General features: G+C 44.8%; 1 protein-coding gene across 1 annotated transcript; it reads right to left on the bottom strand.

Moving 5' to 3' along the window:
- Positions 1-84: 84 nt before the first annotated feature.
- On the bottom strand, positions 85-20,110 carry cnksr3 (cnksr family member 3). Its single transcript, XM_062410836.1, has 13 exons — positions 19,877-20,110; positions 11,995-12,158; positions 9,893-10,095; positions 9,420-9,507; positions 7,420-7,461; positions 6,333-6,452; positions 5,565-5,624; positions 5,257-5,325; positions 4,761-4,910; positions 3,602-3,714; positions 3,266-3,441; positions 3,010-3,087; positions 85-2,362 (listed from the first exon to the last, which is right to left on the bottom strand). The coding sequence occupies exons 1-13, from the start codon at positions 19,926-19,928 to the stop codon at positions 2,040-2,042; spliced, it is 1,638 nt and encodes a 545-aa protein (XP_062266820.1). The 5' UTR covers positions 19,929-20,110; the 3' UTR covers positions 85-2,039.
- Between the last annotated feature and the right edge of the window lie 869 nt (positions 20,111-20,979).

Here is a 20,979-nt window from a genome sequence, read left to right on the forward strand (position 1 = left end):
AGGATCATCTTAAGAATTGATTCGAAGTTTGAGTTATTTTTTTTACCAGTTTCAGTCTCGAGCTTAAAACTGACCAGTAGAAGGTTTAAAAACAAACTGACCTTTATTGTGAAGTATTTGACAGGTTAAAGAGTCGCAGAGCTCCGGCACACTTCAGATTCAAACAGCTGAACAAAATGACTCAAACAGAAAACAGATTCAAATGTGACTCAGCAAAATGACAACAAGCGAATGTTCCTGAACAATTAACACAAGATTCATTTTCACCTGAAAGTGAGAACATGTAACTTTAACTGAACAGCGGCCACTGTGGCCACAAGTGGTAATTCCAGGTTGACACACTCCCTTCAACTTTTTATTTGTGAGATGAGAAAAGATAGAATTTATCTGTAAAAAGTTACATTTTGACCAAATATTGTTTTCAGAAACCAAACATCTAAATTCATCAGTTAGATCAAAAAGTATCCGGCAGAAGGAGGAGACACAAAGTTGTGATATTTACTTTGATACACTGATCCTCAGGCTTCATGGAACCTGTATGAACCAGAAACACTTTAGGATCTTTAAAGTAACAACTCAGATTTAAAACATGAGGGGATCCGTGACGCTTCCCTGAGGAACTCCGTCACAGGGTTAATGATGGAAACAGGAGATCTTCAAAGAGGAAACTGATTTTTCTTCAAAGTGATAAATGCTACAAATCAGGTTTACATAAAAACTTTACGCAGCCTCCAGTGAATCAACATCCACGTATCCACAGATGACAACTTATTATATTTCTCTTTGGCGTTACCAGTGCAAAGCTGTGATTGTTTGTTTTCTTTAGTTTGACAGTTTATGAAATACATGGACTTTTTCATATTATGTCTAGATACAGGGAAAAGTTTTAATGTGAAATAACCTGACGACCTATTTCTGAAAATATATTAAAAGTCATAAAAGCTGGTGAACCTTTTGTTAATGTTTGCTTATGTTGTATTTGAGTGTTAGTGAATATTTAAAATTACTCTATAGCTCCTTTACCTCATAAGTTGATATACTCAAATATATATATATATAAAATCAGACATGACTGAAGTCGAGATGACAGAGAGCAAATAAAAACTATAAAAGATGCAACATATTTACAAGTTGTTTATCTTTTAACAAATAAAAAGGGAAGATACGAGAGAAAGAGAGAGAGGCTCGTTAGAGAATCTTTCAAATTCTGAACAGGTAGTAATGTTTCCACATTTCTTCTGTTAGCAGTGTAATAACTCAAAAGCTTAAATGAACTGTATTTCAAATTAAAATGTCCCAAATCGGGATTTTAAAGTTAATATAAGAAGTTGAGGTTTCAGCAGCTTCCCTCCCTGAAGGAGACGTCAGGTCCAGTTTGTTCTCATACGGCAGCAGCTGAGGATCTCAAGTCCATCTGCTGGAGAGTTTCAGATTCACTGAACTGGTCCATTCTTGACCTGCTTCATAAACTGGAGGAAATCGCCCTCTCTGATAATTAATTAATTAATTAATGAACCTTTGGAACAAGTGGCTCTGATGGGAATGTTTTTGGTTTTGCAGATCTTTGGTCACAATATTAGATGAACTGGTCGAGGATCACATTTGTAACATTTCCCCTTGAGGAGAAGATGATTCAGCTTCACGTCTCTGACGCTCAGTGAGACTTTAAACCACAGGATGTCAACAAGCACAAGTCTTCATGATTGTTTAGAGCCTTTAAAAGTAGAACATGAGAGTAAACAGGTGTCAGAGTTTCGTATTTTCGATTATTGATTATTGAAGTAGAAAATGTGCCTGATAACCAGTGACCAGACTCTCCAGTACGACAGAAACCTCCTGACTGAGCTCTGACCAGTGTAAAGTAGAAGTTGCAGGTTTTGTCGTCTTCTCTTTCCTTTGTCCTCCATCATGAAGTCTTTGAGTGGACAGCTGCTGCAGGTCTTCAGCTGAGGGAAGTGACAGTGTAGACGATTAAATACATTTTCCTGCAGGAGGAGAGAATTTGTCTGTGATCAGATTTCAATCCGGTTGCTCCTCCGTCAGTGGCTGAGCAGCCGGAGACGAGCCAGCCATCCTCCGAGCAGCGAGGTCGACGGCTTGGTCGCAGGCGGAGGAGGAGAGACGGCCGCGGGCGAGGAGGTGGAGCAGGAGGAGGAGGAGCAGGGCTTCTTGGACGCCGCCTCCTGGTAGGGGATGGTGGCGCTGCTGTGCAGGTTGGTGTTGATGAAGCACTGGCTGCCTCGGATGTGGTCGACGCCCCGGACAGACGGGTGGCCCCGGTACGGCAGCGGGAAACACGGCTCCTCCTCCGTGATGGTGCTGATCCCCTCGTTACTCAGATACTTTTGGAGAACGTCCTGACCTGTTCCGAGACCACAACAAGGAGTTCACTGATGAACTGGTTCAGAGCAGCTACTGGTTTATTTATTCTATGATTCACTTTTAAAGACAAAGTTTATTAATCTCTTTAAATCCTATGTTGCACTTAACTCTGGCTCTGATACAAGTTTGTTAGGAGTTTTGAACTTGTTTATATTCATATATTCAAGGTCAGTTTGCTTTGGAAGATAAAGCAGCTGCTATCGCGACCATTGTTTTTAAAAGTTTTGATTCATCATCGATCGAAAGAAACACAACTCTTCTCAGAGTGAAACGTGAATCAGCTGCTTCATCAACACTGAGTCCGATTAGTTCTATTGTCAGAGTCACTTCAGGCGTCAGTGGAAAAACATTCCGGCTCCTAATGTGTCTGTATTTAACTGGTCTGAGTCCAGAACCCATTAACAGCCTGTTATCACCCCCCCCCCCCCCCCTCAAGGTGAAGCACAGTCAGAACTGAATCAGATGCAGCTTCAGTTCTCAGGTTAATAATCCACCAGGTAAAAATTCGAAACACGCCGCTCGTCCTGCTTCTCGTCTCTTAACGACTCAGACGGCGGCCGGCGCTGATAACGCTCAGATTACAGCGTCTGGCTGGGGCGGGGGGGCGGGGGGGGGGGGGGGGCTTACCTTTCCTTCCATGAGCTCCAGGTCGGTGGGACACGCCCGAGAAGGCCTCCGCCGGCATGGAGACGGGTCGAGGTTTACCTGATGACAGCAGAGACACAACAAACACATGAAACACAGGGAAACTGGTTCCTTCCTTAAAATCATGTGTCAGTTTGTGTGTGTGTGTGTGTGTGTGTGTGTGTGTGTGTGTGTGTGTGTGTGTGTGTGTGTGTGTGTGTGTGTGTGTGTGTGTGTGTGTGTGTGTGTGTGCACTCACAGCGTGAAGAGGAGCGCTGGCGGAAGTGGACGGGGATGGGCTGGTTGTGTTCAGGACTGACGGACGTCCTGATGTCGTCTGCCACAGAGACGCGGCGCCGTGGGTTCGAGTCCAGACACGAGTTCGGAGACCTGGACCTCCGCTTCACACCTGGAGACACGCTGGTGGTCCCGTCTCTGCAGACAGATGAGATTTGAATTGTTTAAATATCTTTGTTTCAACCTGTGTTTGATTGATCCAGTTCAAACCCGTGAAGACACTATGATGGTGATCAGTGTAGATGTTCAGGAGGACAGAACCCGTCCGTGATGAACTCCTCCTCGGTCTGTGACTCACGTGGGAACGTACGGCGCTGCAGGAGGAGGAGGGATGTACAGATCCAACATGGCTGCTCTCCCTGAGGTTTCAGGCTGAGGAGGTCTGAAGAGTCCTGAAGATCTCTGAGACGTCTGCATGAAGGAGGAGAGAAAGTGTGAGTGTGAGGCTGAGTGATTCCAGAGGAGGTGGTTGGTCTGTTTGTTACTGGACGGGTTTCACATGAGGCTGATCTCAGATCCTTGTTTCTGAGTCAGATCAGTTTGTGACTCGTCCTTAACGTTCTTCAGGAAAACAAAAGGTTCCAGCTCGAGACGAGAAACAGCCGACGCAGCTTTTCTCTTTCCTTCCTCCAGAGCTTCTGCTTTTCCATAAACACAGGAAATTCACTGAGTCTCTGCTTTGTTACACAATCACGTCTGAAGGAGCTGAAGACACATCCGCTGCTGAGGGTCAACGTTTCCATTCAGAGAAAAGTCATTTGAATTTAAAGTAACAAAACCAACGATAAAAAACACGTCCAAGTCCATATCACAGAGATTTATACTTTACAAAGATATGAAACTGAAAAAAGCAGCAAATCAACACATTTCAGAAGCTGGAACCAGAGATTTATTTATACTTTTAATTTATTAACAGCTTTAATTCCCCAAAACTAAGATTTTTTCATATTCTACCCATCAGCTGATTAATCCATCATTTCAGGACTAGACGTGCTCACACTGTAAAAGATTAAAGACCTGAATACAAATCATTTGAAATCGTTATGTTCAAACATCTGCAGACGAAATGAAGAAGTTCTGTGTTTTCCTGAGTCCAGTGTGAGGTGGTGCTGACGACCTTTGACCTAAATGAGGATGACGTACAGACCTCAGATCTGTTTTGATAACTCAGATTAGATGCAGAACTAATCTGCCCTCAACACACATCCTGGACTCTGTCCACACAACCCCCCCCCCCCCCCCGAAGGCGGCGGCTGGAATTCAGAATTGTCACATTGTGGACGAACATGTGAGTCATCGACGAGCTCTGACATCATCAGCGTGATGTTTGCTGGGCTTCCTGTCCCGGGTTCTAGGAAAAGTGAAGAAGTGAATCCATTGTTCAGCCTCACCTGAACTCTGGAAACATTCAGCCGAGGGGCGGAGCCTGGCTGGAGAGGGGCGTGTCTACCAGTTACCTGAACGAGGGGCGGCCTCCAGCGCAGGTTCTTCAGAGGAGCGGGTGCGAAGCCGCCGGAGACGCTGCACGGCCTCTTCTTCACCACCAGGGCGACGCTGCCAGTCTCCGCCCTCAGCGCCTCCACCAGGTGTTTCAGCTGCCACCCCACCTGGACCAATCACAGAGCAGAACGCTGAGCTGTAGTGAACACTGCAGCCTCCAGGGGGCGATATCTAGAGGATTACAGAACTGACACCACTCTGTCTATACCTTAAATATGAGGCAGGAGCTAGCATCCTATTAGCTTAGCAAAAAGACACAGCTAGCATGGATCTGTGCAAAGTAACAATGAAAATCATCCGAGGCCCGATGCTAACGTTTTAAATTGTAATGAAATCATTTAAATGATATGATGACTAATGATTGGTTAGTTTAAATGAACTCTAATATTATTGGCTGCAGAGGTTAATGTCATGTGATGCCCTGGAGCCACAGAATCGAACCACCGGACTCACCACCGTCTGTTTGTTGACCTGGACGACCTCGTCTCCAGCGTGAATCCTCTGGGTTCTATCAGCAGGAGACTGAGAATCACACAGTTAACAAACTGGTTAACACAACAAACACTGTAAAGTCAATACGAGTCGGTACACAACAGAACAACACAAAGCATCTCTGTTTTCTGACGATTGAGAAACTCGATGGAGCAGAAACGTTCTCCAGACCTTCAGGACTGAACATCTGAGAACGTTGTGTTTCATAAAGTGTTGTGTTTCATAAAGTGTTGTGTTTCATGAAGTGTTGTGCTGCAGCGCACACTCACGTTCTCTGTGGTTCCTGTGATGATGTGAAGTCCGTCGTACGTGGATTTGATGTAAATCCCCTGGAAGATGAAACAGATTGAAAGGTCTCAGAGTTCCAGAGTGAACAATTGAATCTTCTGTACCAACACGTCTCTGGTGGTTTCTCTCTAATTCCCTGGTGCACTGGTGGTTGTGTGTTTTTTCCCCTGTGGACCAGCATCTGTTTCTGCTTTCCTCTGATTGTGGTTCACTAAAGTACCTGTTAGTGTTTCTCTGAGGAAGTGGAGTCCACTTGTGGATTCTGTTGTCTGTGAATGTCCCTTCAGCTTTAAGAAGCTCTGTTCTCTCTCAGGAGGAAGGAAGGGAAACAAAGCTCACAATGGAGGAGGAGAGCGGATGTTTTGAAAAGTGAAGATTTACAACTCGGTGGAACTTCATGTCGCGCACAGAGAAGCACAATGGAGGAAACCTCAAGGTCAGAATCCACAGAGGGAAGAAAGCTGAGCGACGGTTTGAGTTTGATCTTAAATGCACTGATACATTAATACGTAAAGATCTTTCTATGATATTTGATAATTTCCCTGTTTCACTAATAATTCACCAAACCAGGCTGCACCACAAGAACTGACGGCTGCTAAAGACGAGTAAACTTCACTGAAACTGTTTTTATAAACTCTGAACATCTCCAGGTTGATCATTCTACTGCGTCTCATGTCCACTGTCCTCAGACTGTCCACCGCTGCAGCTCCTCTTTCAGCCTCTGTCTCAAACTCTTGGTTTTAGCTCACCAGTCCCTCCCCTGGTTTGACGTTGGTGATGTGAACTTCCTCCAGACAGGACCTCTCGACCTTCGCCGGGTCAGAGGTCGTCTGGGCCGTCTTCTCACAGATGCCATTCAGAGCTCGCGACTGGAACACACACACGAGGAGAAAGGTCAACGTCAAGGTCAACGCTTGATTTACATGTAACACGTATGGACATGGAAATAAAGCTGAGAATAATCCTGTAAATAAAAATGATAAAATAGGTTTTATAAAGAAAAGGAACAATCCTGTTTGATCATGTTTTTAATTAGAATATGTTTTTGGGAGCGTGGAGGTCTGAACCCACTGAAGCTGTCTGACCTCTGACCCCTGAGTGAATGATCAGTGTCACTTTAAAGCTCCAGCAGTGAGTCGTGTCAGGAGCCTGAGGCCCGGGCAGTCTCATATCATCAGCATCACACTGACGAGACAGTAGAGCCCGGAGTGGGGGGGGGGGGGCAGGAGGACATCAGATAAACACACAGGAAATTACAAGTAAACCAGGAAAACAAACTCCTGTGCAACAGTAATGAGTTCTATTCATTCTGTCTGTGACCTTTCATGACCTAACGTCAGTTTATAAGTTACAGTCTTATTCAGGTCACAGTGTGTGTGTGTGTGTGTGTGGGTGTGTGTGTGTGTGTGCTTTATCTATATTTACAGTGTTTCCTGCTTCAGGTGACTTTGTTGTTCAGGTGACAACAAAGATTCACTGAAACTCGACATGTCCCCGTTCAGCTAAAGAGCTGCCAACACATTAACAACACATGGTTGTAAAGGTTCTTGAAGTTGTGTGGTCATGAACTGAAACGTGGATTTATGCAGCTGAACTAAAACACACAGTCATTAGAGGTCAGAGGTCAAACTGACGGTTGGTCTAACGTGACTAAAAATGAATCCGTTGAATCTGTATTCCTCAGAAAGCTAACAGGAAGTGTTGTTATCTCAGACAGGAAGTGGATGATCCTGAGCTGAATAAACACACACACAATAAAAAACACACACGACAGCAACAGGAAGTGCGTGTGTCATGCTCCAGGTTGGCGTCTCCGTGCAGAGCAGCAGAACTCACCACTTCCTGGATCTTTTCCTCCATCTCATAAACAGTACAGTCCTGAAACGACACATCAATCATCATCAGAACCTTTATTAGAAATAAAGTTTCAGTCTGACAGATCAAATATTTCCTTGACTACAGACACATTGATTTATTTCTGGTGTTAGTTTTTCTTTAAGTTTATGATCTTGTGTGTTTTCCTTTGTGTGTTTTCAGAGTGAAGAGACGCAGCTGACACGACCTCGACCTCAGAGAAATATCCACGAAGAAGAAGAGGAAGAGAAAGTCACATGTTTGGACTCTTGACTCTTTCCTGTGTCCTCGTGACAAACAAGAGCTTTGTTCAAAGTAACAACTTTTATTTCAGATTGAAACAAAGTCAGGATTATAACTGAGGACATGCCGTCAGTTCTATTCTGGGAATCAGTGGAGTTCAAGTTCACACATTAAATATTTGTTTGACAAAAAGTCCCACAAGCACATTCACATGAAGCTGCTGCAGACGTGAAGCGAACTCCTGATATTCTCCTGAAACCTTCTGGAGGTTCTGTGTAGGACACCAGAGATGTTTCACTTTGAGAAACTTGGAGAACATTTTTATTAAAGCTGATAAAACTGTTGGAGTCGGATCACGTTGAGCTTCTCAATGAGGCGTCAGGTAAATCTGATAAATCTCCTGTGGTGACGACTCTGCAGCAGATCTGCTGGTTTCAACACCCCCCCCCCCCCCCCCGACATGCACGTACATGCCGAGGCTGCAGTGGAAAAGAAGACTTCATGGAGACAGTGGCTCTGATGACAGACGCTGTTCACAACAAAACGATTCAGAGTCGGAGTAAATGATGAAAGAACTCGTGATGTGGAGCCGATGAAGAAGGTGAAGAACTTCTCCTCAGGTTCCATGATGCTGATAAACATCCTGAGGGAAGAATCCTCACTGATACACACCTGATCAAATCTATACTCTAAATCAGATCTGCACCACCAGTAGAAACCGATCAGAGCATGTGGTGTCTTCTTTCACTCAGGAGCAAAAATCTGTCTTCAACAATTTGAGATTTATCAATTATTACTGATAATGAGGAGTCAACTGTGCTTATGGGTAAAATCCACGAAGGGGATTTGTGTTTCTGAATAAAAGATTTTTGAATCTGTGTCAAACGTCACGACGGCTCCGTGGATTCAGAGAAATGTGTTTTAATACTTTACTCATTATGAATTTGGAACACTGGAGCTCATACAACAACTTCATTAATCCTGAAGGCCATTTGGTTTCAGGCATTTAAAAGAAAAAAATCAAGATGAAGACAAACGTCCAGTAAAACAATAAAAACACGATGAATATATAAAAAGAGGCAGTTTTCTCTCTCAGATTCTGTTTTCAAGAAGAACGATGACGTCGGGAAACAGAGAGAGAGAAAACAGGAGAGAGAGAAAACAGGAGAGAGAGAGGAATCAGCGGGAGAACAAATATTTGAGAGATGACAGGAGAGTGAAACCAGAGGGAGGGGCCGACTCCTCCCACCGACAGGATTCCTCCTGCGGTCACAGAACTAACAACCTCCTGCCAACAGGCTGACAGCTCGGCAGAGAGGAGGTGACACACACAACTCAACATCTCAGGGAGTATCTGAGTGCTGGGGGAAAGTCTCTGCTCAGTTGAAAAGTCTCTCGTCTTCTATTATATCTACAGCTCTGCCACAGACGTTATGTTTTCTAAATCCCCTCGAATCCAATCTTCACAACCTCCAGGATTCAGATCCACGTGTGAGAGCAGCTTCAGATTTAAGGAGAAAACCAAAGGGTTAAAAAAGATAACTCTCTTTTATAGCTTGTTTTGGTTTGGCTGATAAGTGACAGACGCTTCTTCAGAAGAACTTTGTTCATGTAAACTAAACTTATCTGAAGTTATCAGCTTCATCATCATCATCATCATCAGAGCAGAACAAATAAACATTCAGAGGTCGTGAGATCTTCACACAGAACACAACCTGGAGGAGATGTGTGTCACCGACCTTCTGGACCGTGGAGGTCAGCTCCAGACACAGCTGGATGATCCTGCCTTTAGTGGAGGTGAAGTCGCTGGGGCTCGTCAGCGGAGTCCTGACAAGAGAAGAGGTTTTAATTCTTTATTTGTATTTGTTCAGCCTGTTTTAATTGATCTCAAATAAAAACCAGAACATCTTCATTATTAATAGTCACAGTGGAAATCATGTGTTAACGCCGGCGTCTTCTCAGCTCCAGGTGATCCTCTCAGAATTATTAATAAATTCATCTGAATCAATGTTTCCTCACATGGAGTTGAACCTGATGTGAAACTTGTTGCGTTGGCTCTCATCGGTTGTGAGTCTGTCAGGTGTGTTAATGAGCGTCAGGAATGTTCTTCAAGCTGCAACAAGCCGACGCACTGACAGCTGACAGACACACACTCGTTCACCAGCACCGACTGTGTGTTGTTGTGTTGTGTGTCCTCAGAGTGTGTGTGTACCTGTCCAGCCAGGCCAGCAGACTCTTGGCGGCCCCGATCAGCTCCACCACGGCGGTCAGGAACTCGTTGGTGGGCTGATGGGAGTTCTTGTTGTGGTAGGCCGGGTTCTTCCTGCGCTGCGTCACGGCGCCGCTCAGGTTGTGGTGAGCCGCCCTCATCTTCCCCACCAGCGTCTTCAGGTGGTCCGACTCCACGCCGTAGTTCTGAGGAGGACGTGAGGAGACTGAGGTTCAACTTCAAATCCACAAAACTAAAGACAGAGGCCGGACGTTTAATCATGAATCTATCGATCATCTGAAGGACAGATCTCAGGAGTGAGTCACCGATCAGCTCACGACACCTGAAGCCTCAAGTTCATCACAGTTTCTAATCAGATCAATAACTGCAGCTGATCAGATTCTACAGATCTGAACAGGTCGTCTGTTCGCCCGAGGCTCCTGAGGCTCAGAGCCAATAAAAACATCTGCTGCCAAACTGACATTCCACCTGTCGACTCGCTGCACTGCACGAAAACAAGAACTCAACACGACACCTGACAGAGTCACAGTCTGTTTAAAGTAATGTGATCTGAGGTGAGCGTGTCTAAAGTAACTGATCTCAGAGCTGCACGTGAAGTCTCTGAATCACTCCGACTCTGACACAGTACAGATGTTTGGTCCTGCAGCGATCGACGGTTCAGTTCTGACTCGACTCTTTAAATTAACACAAAACAACCCTCACTCAGGAGATTATTATAATATTCATTATTTAGAAGACAACATGAGGTTTGAGCTGGTGATTCAATTAGATGTTTCTTTAACTGAACGTTACAAAGCTAAAAGTGAGAAAAGAGAAAGTTTCTCCTGCTCTGCTGAAGAAAACTGATCGTGAGTCAGCTGCCGGAAACAGCAGGAACAACAGGGACAGTGTGTGTGTGTGTGTGTGTGTGTGTGTTTGTGTGTGTGTGTGAGGGGAAGGGCGGGGGTCTTTCAGGTACAGATCACATCTGTTTCCTGCTCCACCAGAGAGAAGTTAACTCCACAAAAAGAAACTTGACCTTCGATTCAGATTCACAGGAAACTCGAGACTCGAGCTGCTGACGTTCGCTCCACTGAAAGTTTGTCATGGGAAAATTAATCCTGCACTTTATTCAAAACTTTTAACTGGAATAAACTCCAGTTTCCCAGTAAAGTAGAAAAGGTTTCACTGGAACTGGAGCAGCTGAGAAACTCAACCACAGGAGATTTAGTTTAACGGGAATCTGCTTCACTTCAAGATAAAAGAACCGTTGTGTTTCCATTGTGTTGAGTCAAATCAAACTTATCTCCACTATTAGCACAGTTTCACTCACACATTAAAAAAATAAAAACAATTCTAATCTGCTCAGAACGTCCTGATTCCTTCAGAATTAAGTTCCCTCAAACGGACAAATGTCAACCCAAGTTTATAGATGTGAACTGAACCATTTGTTTTGTATGTGTATGTATGTGTGTGTGTGTGTGTGTGTGTGTGTGTGCTGGCTGCTTCCTATTGAGCCGTGTTACACCAGTAAACCTCGACTGTAAATCCTCTTTCACGGCGACACAGCCTCGTAAAACAGCCGAGTGAGCGGCTCTGTCACTTTGACTGGTTTCAAACCAGAGCTGCAAAGACAGAAGTGACTAAATCATCACCAGTCCTCCCAATATGTCCATCAAGGTCCACAAGTTATTCTCTTATATTGTTGTTCAGTAAAAGTCGTAAAGCCGAGGAGCACGTTGCCAAATCGGATTAACAGTCAACAGGAGAGCATTTTATTTACATCAGCACATTCCCTGGCAGCAGGAAGAAACCTCCCAGTATAAACCACAGCTTATCGGCTCATGTGGTGAAAAACGAAGCAGCTTCAGGAGCCGGACGCAGATGATTTAACTCATCAGTCGACAAGAAGCTGCCTTTCAATCATCACTTGTGTTTTTGTGGCGTGTAATAAAACACAGATGCTGCTGTTCGGTGCAGGACTCAGAATAACTTCAGTGTCAGCAGCGGGCGCCGCCCCACTGCACTCTGGGAGATTTGAGTGAGGTCACAATACAGAAACTGAAGCAGCTCCAGAGACGAGCCGCGGTGAGGACGTCACTGACCAGAGCGCAGAGCAGGTCCAGGGCCTCCAGCAGCAGCTCCTGGTGTCCGACCCGGGACACGCCCAGAACCAGCAGCTCCTGGTGGGTCATCCTCAGCAGCTGCTCCCCGTCCACCTGCTGCTGCTGGAACCACGGCAGGTACTGCTGCAGGCTGTCGTCCAGGCCTGAGGGACGGGGGGGGGGGGGACAGACAGGACGTTAGTGGGAAGACATATTCACATCACTTTGCCCTGGGTGCTGCAGGGAGGAGGAGGAGGAAGAAGAAGAGGAGGAGGAGGGGAAATAAGAGGAGGAGGATCAGGAGCTGGATGAGCAGGAGGAAGAAGAAGAGGAGGAGGAATAAGAGAAGGAAGAGGAGGAGGAGGAAGAGGAGGAAGAGGAGGAGGAGGGGAAATAAGAGGAGGAGGAGGAAGAGGAGGAGGAGGGGGAATAAGAGGAGGAGGAGGAATAAGAGGAGGAAGAGGGGGAATAAGAGGAGGAGGAGGAGGATCAGGAGCTGGATGAGGAGGAGGAGGAATACGAGGAGGAGGAGGAGCAGGAGGAGGAGGAGGATTACACACACGTGAGGAGTTTCAGTGAAAGTCTGTTATGATCCTTTCAGGTCTGACAGCAAACACAGCGTCAGAGTCAACAGCCGCTTGTTGACTCTGCTGATCCACTGGTTTGAATCCAGTAGCAGCTCAATCCAAACTGGAACCATTGTTTTAGTTATTTCAGGTTCCACTTTCTCAGATGAGATTTTTTTTCTACATCAATATTTAAAGTTGTTTAAATGCATTCGACAGAACAAATAATCGATTAATGGGGGAAATGATGAGATGATAAATGGAGGATTGTTGTGGGTTCTTTCTGTGGGACCAGTAGACCTGGACCCCCTGGATCCCACTGACCACATGATGTGAACACAGGCGAGACACCGCCTGCTCCAGCGGCGCCACTCTGGGTCCGACCCTGACCTTTGACCTGTGACCTCTCTGTGAAGACGGCGGCGGGAGACGAGATAAAAGAGTTCCCAGCGCCCGATCGATGGAAGAGCATCGAAACCAGCACCGGGTTCTAAATGGTTTACAGAAGAGAGCGAGAGAACTTTGTGTGTGAAGCAGCAGGAGCTGGAGTTAATAATAATAATAATAATAATAATAATAATAATTATCTGTTTCAACAGGAGTTCAACTCCCTCTCTATGTAGAACATTAGAAAATAACCAGTTTATATTCCAATCTGTTTTTAACTATAAAAAGATGAACCTCGAAAAATAACTGTTTCCTGCAACATCATCTAACAATATACACATAAAATATATATTAAAAAAAAATTAAGACTACAGCACATTTAGTCAATTTATAACATATTTTCAAATCAGATGAAGCCTCATCTTCTGGTTTCACATTTAAACAACTGATCTATTTTAAAATCCTGTGTTTCATGTGATAGTTTCCTGGTTCTCAGTCTTTAACTACAACTAATAAAATATAACAATATATAATCTGGATAATTAAACCAAACAAGCTATTTGAAGATTTAATAACCTCAGGCTCTGCTGGGATTTATATTGTTCTATTCTCTGACCGAACTCATTCCAGATCACAGGCGTCCACCAAATGGTCGGAGCGGTGCAGCGCCCGGCAACAACTGGCAGCAACATGCCTGAGCTGGTGTGAACACTGGGAACACTGGGAAAACAAGTGGCCCAGCAGGCGGCCCATTGAAGAGCAGCAGACTGGTGTTCGGTCGCACACGCAGGACGACAGATGGTCGACCCACAACATTCCTCTCTAACTAACCGCTGAGGTGACACCTCCACAAAGAGAAGGTTAGTTTGCTTCATGACGTCTTGATGTTCACGAGATGAACAGGAATCATCCACAGCTCCACAAGAAATAGTTTAAAAAGGATTTGTGTATATTATTTACCGGTGAAATAAGAAATAATCGGTATCGGCTTTAAATGATTAATTTATAAAGTGATTGATTCCTCAATTAAATCATTTCTCAAACTAACGTTCAAAAATTCGGACTAAATAAGACTTTAAATTAACGGAAACAATAAAACGAAGATGATGAAATCATGACTTGATTTATGATGCACACTACGGTTCATTGTTGATTTAAGATCAATAAAAATGTTCCTCCAGTGTCTACGCTGGTATTTTTACTTCCTGTGATGTCATTTCCTGTAGAATCTTCAAACCGTTCAGGTTTCTAAAATCTGTAAAAGCTCATTAACCCATACAAAATACAAATGTCTTTTAATTAATAAAGAAAAAAGATATTGATCCAGAAAAAGTTATTTGAACTATGAACATTTGTGTGACATCACCACAAGCTTCTCCCTGAGGCCTCGAACTTTCTGCTGCAAAAATTATAATGTTTCTTATTTTAGATCAATTTTATCAGGATCATATTCAAAACAATCTCCTGCAGTGAAAGTCCCATTTTCAGAGGGTTTATTAATCTAATAAATGATTTTATGTAAACATGCTCTGAGGCAGAAACAGCAGATAAAGATAAACGTGTTTAAATGATTCTATTTGAGTTTCTGCAGCTCGATATCTTTCTGGTCCCTTGTTTGTTTTGGAATCAGCTGCTGGTTCCTGGAGAGACGCCCGGCCTCAGACGCTGCTCCTCACAGAAGCTGCTGCTGCCGGACACACACTCAGCAAACTGCACAGCGACAAACCCTCACACGTTCCACACAAAGCTGCGCTGGCTGCTGTCACAGCCGGGTGGCGGCCGGCCGGCAGGAATGTGTTGGCGACAGCTCGGATCACATTACTGACACAAGAGGAGGCCGGTAATCTCCGAGCTGCACAGCAGGGTCAGGCAAATGTCACGCAACCGCAAAATCACCTGCTAATGAACGCACAACAACACACGACAACACTGCAGCCGCCACTGATCTGACCTGAGATCAGGTTATACGTTCATAGATCTGTTTTCACTCTGTGTAAACCTGTGATACTTGATTCAACTCCACTCCCCAGCCTGGATCCAATGTTCTCCTGAGAGATGAAATGTTGTGTCGTTAATTTATGGGACAGTTCAGACATTCTCCTCATTTTGAACATTGCTGTCGGGTTTGGCTCTCGACCCAAACCTCTCTGGAAAGAGACGCTGCCGGGCGGCTTCTCCTCGCTCGATGTGCTGCAACTGGTTTTCTGATGAAATGCTCACTGGTGATTTCATTCTAATATTCTAAATTATTAACTTATCTAATAGTTGTTGCTTCTGTCACGTCCAATAATCGTCCTAAATTTCTAACCACCAGTCGTTTGCCATTTGGCTTCATACTAAGAATAAATGAAGAACATCATCATCTTCATCATCAAACGTTGGAACCATTAAAAAAATCTCTCATCTCGTGTTCGTCGTGGATTTAAATTCAGCAGCAGAATCGTTTCCTGCTCTTTGTTCTAAACCATGAATCTTTAAATCAGCTCTGAGGTCAGTTCACGATAACACGTCTGTGTGTTTTAACCTGGATCTTTGCTCCCAGTCGAAACCTGTGTGTTGACAGAAAGAACCAAAGTTCACAGACACTCTGAACCTCCTCCACGTTCCCACCGAGCTCCTGCTTCTCTTGGTTCCTCAACAACACCTCCAGATAAATGATCCCAGATCAGTGAAGCTCGAACGATAAGGAACGGGTGAGAACCTGCTGTGGTTTGAGGAACTCTGTGAAACGTTGCTGGTTTCCAGTTTGTTTCCAGAGGCCCAGTTTACTTTACACACGGGTGAGAGAGAAGTTCTCGTCTCGGACACGTCTGATGTTTGCAGACGTCCCGTCACTCAGCCGCCGGTGGAAACTCTCTGTGAACCGACAGCTTCAGGCCTCATGTCTCTGACGTGTGGGTTCAGGGGGATTCAAACCAAACCTCACAGTGTTCTGAACTGGTTTCTGTTACTGGTTTTTAAACACAGGGTAAAAGTCTGTGTCGGATCTTTTCTAGTAAAAAAGACTGAAACATGGATCGTCTTCTGAGTTCCTGTCGCCGCCCGTCACTCAGTGTCCACGAGGAAGGTAAAGTTTTCGGTGTCCGGTGGAACACGTGAGGAAGTCGTAAAGAGGCGCAGGTGAAACTCCAGCTGCTCGTAAACACTCCAGTTAATCATTAGAGAGAAAGATCCAAACAAACAAGACGTGAACTCAAAGCTTCTGGAAATGAGTTCATGTTGGACAATCTCATTTCAGCTTTTTACATTTCATGTTCAATTTTCTTTGAAAACATTTTTTTTTATATTTGAGGAAAATGTTGTGAAACATGTAAATGATCATCATGTGTGTAGTTTGACATGTGTTTTGTTTCTGTTCATTTGAATGAAAATACGTTTTGTATTAAGTTCTATTTCACGGTACGCGTTGCGTCATCGAATCACAAAGAAGGAGGTCGGACCCGGCGCCGCCCAGCGGGGGGGCAACCAGAGGAACATTCAAACCCCCCCCCCCCCCCCCCCCCCCCATCTCAACAGGGCGAGGGCGGAGAGGAAGAGAGGCAAAGGAGCACTGAGGCTATTCAGAGCTCCACTGGGCCTTAATCACACACACACTCAGACACACACACACACACACAAGGCCGAGGCAGCGGGGTGGGCGGGTGGGGGACTTTCAAACAAACACAATTCAAGAGGAAAGAGGATTTCCTTCAGCGCTCGACACTGTAACAGAACTAAACCAACAGGAGCTGCTCAGTTCAAACTGATCCTGGACCAGCAGAGCTTTAAATGTCTGTGAAACGATAAAGAGAAGTGTGTCTGAGAAGGACGAGCTGAACCCGACTCTTGAATTCCATCAACCTCTACAGATACAAACATGAAAACTCATTCATGGGTCCATGTTGTTATTAATCTTAAAATTGATTAAAATGTTTAAATCAGTAACTTAAGGTTCGCAGCTCTTCAGAGTCGCTCGCGGACGTGGAAGCAGCAGGAAGTGGCTCAGCGGGGGGGCGGGGGGGGGGGATCCGTCTGTTTCCTGTGATTCACTGATAAAGACCAACACTGATCCAGAAGCAGTTCCATCAGGATCACACAACGGGACCGAAAGGGCAACAAGTGCTTGTGTGTTTGAAACCAGCGACACCTTCACTTTCTCCAGTGCAAAAGTCTCTGATAGGAATTCAACCGCCAACCCTGGCATTAGTGCCTTGCTCTGCCAGTATGACGACCTCAGGCGACAGTCGGTTCTCCTCCCTCTGGACAAACACTCCGCCCTCTCACTGAGGATCTGGGATCTGGTCTCCAGGAGGAAACGTGGCGGATTAAAAACCAGCTCGTCACAGGTGGACAAGTGGAGCGGCCACTGTTTCCTGTTTGTTTTCTGACGTGTCGCAAGTTGAATCCTCGAAGACGAGTGATGTTCATGTTCTTCCAGCCTCAGTCGAGCCCTGAACCTGCTGGTCGTCATGTGACTGACTGCACCTGCCGGAGACGCAGAGCGGTACGTGGCTTTGTCTCAACACGCAAGTTCGATCCCCGAGATGCATGGGTTCACCTCGGAGCTGCAGCTTTCCAATCAGTTTGCTGCAGTCACAGTGAAAGACGCCTCAGGGCTCACGCCACTGATCCTGGATCAAGTGATTTCACCTCATGTCACAAGTTGGTTTGTTTCACAGAGAAAAACTAAGTTCCTGCATCGTCCATCACTTCTTCAGATCGGAATCAAACCCTGAACACAAGCTGGTGTTTCATTCTGAGTTCAATCCCCCACATTCCCTGACCTCCCCAGAGGAGATAATGGTACGCCCCATTAAACTCAGATATAGACCCAGTTTCTCTGATATCACAGATTTCAGGTGCAGCAGCAGCTCAGAGACTGTCGGCCTCCGGGATCCACATCAAACTACAGACTGACTGAAACGACCATGAAAACAACCTGTCACACAACCACAGACACACTCTACACACAGACACACTCTACACACAGACACACACTCCCCACACGCCCTGGCCGCCTATAGCCAGAGGCAGAGATCCACTCTGCAGATACACTGTAAATGAAACAGCCGAGTCAAATAAGTTCAACTTGTAGTTTATCACTTTAAGTTCCACGTGTGATTTTACACTTTTAAGTTAAACCAGGACTGAAACCAGGTCATGTGACTGACCTCTCTTCTCTCATTGGTCTTACCGGCGCCACCATCACCCCCGGCTGAGCGTGGCGGTGACCTTCTGACCCTGCGCCCGGCAGGAGGTGGAGCTTTGTGAAGAGCTGCTGTTCTCTGGCTCTTCAAACACTCGGCTCTTCATTGTCTCATCTGAGCAGAAAGGAGGACGCAGTGAATCCAGAGAGTCCAGAGGGTCCAGAGGGTCCAGAGGGTCCAGAGGGTCCAGAGGGTCCAGAGGGTCCAGAGAGTCCAGAGAGTCCAGAGGGTCCAGAGGGTCCAGAGGCTCCAGAGAGTCGGCTCCTGGATCGTTAACGAGCGGTCGTCTTTTCAAACGTTTCAAAACTCAAAGTGATGTGATCATTTCCACTCTTACAAAAAAAGAACTATTTCTACACGTGGAATCTTGGAGATGTTTGAGGTCGGCTCCAGAGTTTCTCTTTCACACTGGAAGCAGCAGCAGGTTGTTGGGTCCGAATCGTTCAAACAGGAACATGTGGGACCATCCAGGTAGAGCAGCAGGGGCGGAGCCTGTAGAGCAGCAGGGGCGGAGCCTGTAGAGCAGCAGGATCAGTGTTGTTGTTTACAGTTCATCCACACCGGCGTCGTCCCTCATCACCAGAAGATCTGGAATCTCCTCGTGTTTCCAAGTGGACGTCTTCGTCTTCTACGTGTACGACTCCTCTTCTTCATCCTGAGATGTTTGTGTTCTTCAGGTTTCACGTCACGTGTTAGAAACCTCGTCCACTCGCTCACTGGGAAGCTTCCACACATTGTCCTGCTGGTTCCTCACGTGACCTCACTCTGACATGTTACACACATTTTAGAGAAAATCCAGAAAAGTCCCAGAGACATTGACTCAGACGTTTGTTCTCAGACAGAAGCTCCAGAAAGGGTCCAGGGTTAATATCCAGATTTCAGAGCAGGTCTGGAAGCAGCTGTAGCTGTTGATGCTTTTGACAAATGTTAAAATGTAAAGACCACGTCTTCTCATGTGGACATGTCTTTTGAAACTTTGAGCAGAATAAGGATGTATAAATGTTAAAAAGATAAAACGTCAGAGTGGAGCTTCACACTCTGCTGCTGGGAATTAAAACCAGTTACAGGTTATGATTGACATGTGATGGATCTGCAGTGAACTGGTCGAACTGGTTTATTACTTAACGACACGCTGTCATGAATATGAAGGTTATAAATCTGCTGCTGCCACTGGGAAACAAAGACAGAGTCGTTCCCATCATCAGCAGATGGTTCCCAGTTGGGAAGGTAAACACCTTCATGACACACGCACACACACACAGAGAGACGCACACGCCACACACACACACACAACACAACCACAGACACACACTTTTCCTGGTTTAAACATAACTTTAACTGATCTTATTTAAATAGATTGTGTCGCAGTTACTTGTGTCTAAAGTAAAAAGTTGATTTGATCATGTGTGAAAACTTTTACTTGACAGAAGAAACGATGAAGAGAAGAAGAAAATCATCAGCTGATAAACTTTGACTATAATTTAAAATCCATAGAATTCATCAGTTCACTCTGATCATGATCTAATAAATCATCTTCAAATATTAAAACTATCATCTTGATTTGGGCTGTAAAACCTAAACAAAATAATAGAACCATTTCTTTAAATGCTATTCGATCCTTTTTGTTAAACTCCACGAAGAAGAATCAGGAACCATAACCATATTATTTGCTCATTTATATGAAATGTTCCAGTCGATTAATCGACGCACTTTGACTCGGTTAACTCAGAGTACCCCCCTCACCTCGGATCCAGTCCAGAACCTGCTGCGGGCTCCACTCGCTCACAGCCTCCATGTTTCCTCCGGACTTTCTCCGGACTCACGCGCTTCTCAGTCGGTTCCTGATAATCCGTTAATCACGCATGACTCCCGGTGAAACGCACGAGGACGCGCGGACTCGGCGCGCGGACGGTCCACCGACCACTGACCGACGCTTCTCGTGCAGGAAAGTTTATAAGCTGCACGAGCACAGAGCGCGTGAGGAGGGTGTCAGGTTACCTGAGCCTGAGCCACGCCCCTCCACTCCCTCTCCGCCAATCACATAGAGCATTTAAATGATGCCTTGAGAAGCTGTGGGAAATATACAAATAAAGACTCATTCAATTGAATCCTTTAAATTGTGTATTTCTGACATTGTGCAGAGTTCACTGCTACTTGCACGTTCACATGAGTTTATCTTCTATAACAATAATTAGTATTAACAATAATTCAAGGTCTCTTTATTAAACAGAGTGACCTGAGATCATGTGTATCATGATTTAGTTCTATATAAACCTAATTCAATATTATCCCATGCATCAACTGTGATCATCATACTTCATATTGTGTGTATTTGTGACTTTTGTTTCCTGCACTTTGGAAGCAAATCTAATTCACAGTAATCATGGAATTAGATTTATTTGTCTGACTGCCCATGAATGCAGCTTTATTTTGAAGGCGTGGCTTCCTGTTGTGATTTGACTGAAGATTAAAAATGATCTTTTAAATCTTTGTTTTCAGAAGCTGAGGGAGAAGAAAACATTTCAAGTGGCTGTGAAGGATTAAATGAATCTGTTTGTTGAATAATCAAACTTTATGTAAACACTGTGTGTTTTCTTCAATCAAAAGAACTTTGTTCAGTCCCAGAGCAATTCTTTATAAACCTCTAATAAAACGTCAAATGTTTAATTCCAATTATGACAATTATAGTTTAATGTAATAGTCTCTATTGCAAATACGTTCATGTTAACAGTTCTAGGTAAATGTCATGTGTATAATATATATTATTAGTCACAGATGATTCTTTAAGAAACTCTGCCCCCTGTTGACCGGACATGAACACACGTGTCCCAGAAACACATGACGTC

Source organism: Platichthys flesus, chromosome 18, assembly GCF_949316205.1.
Source record: "Platichthys flesus chromosome 18, fPlaFle2.1, whole genome shotgun sequence".
In the NCBI taxonomy this organism is placed as follows: Eukaryota; Metazoa; Chordata; class Actinopteri; order Pleuronectiformes; family Pleuronectidae; genus Platichthys; species Platichthys flesus.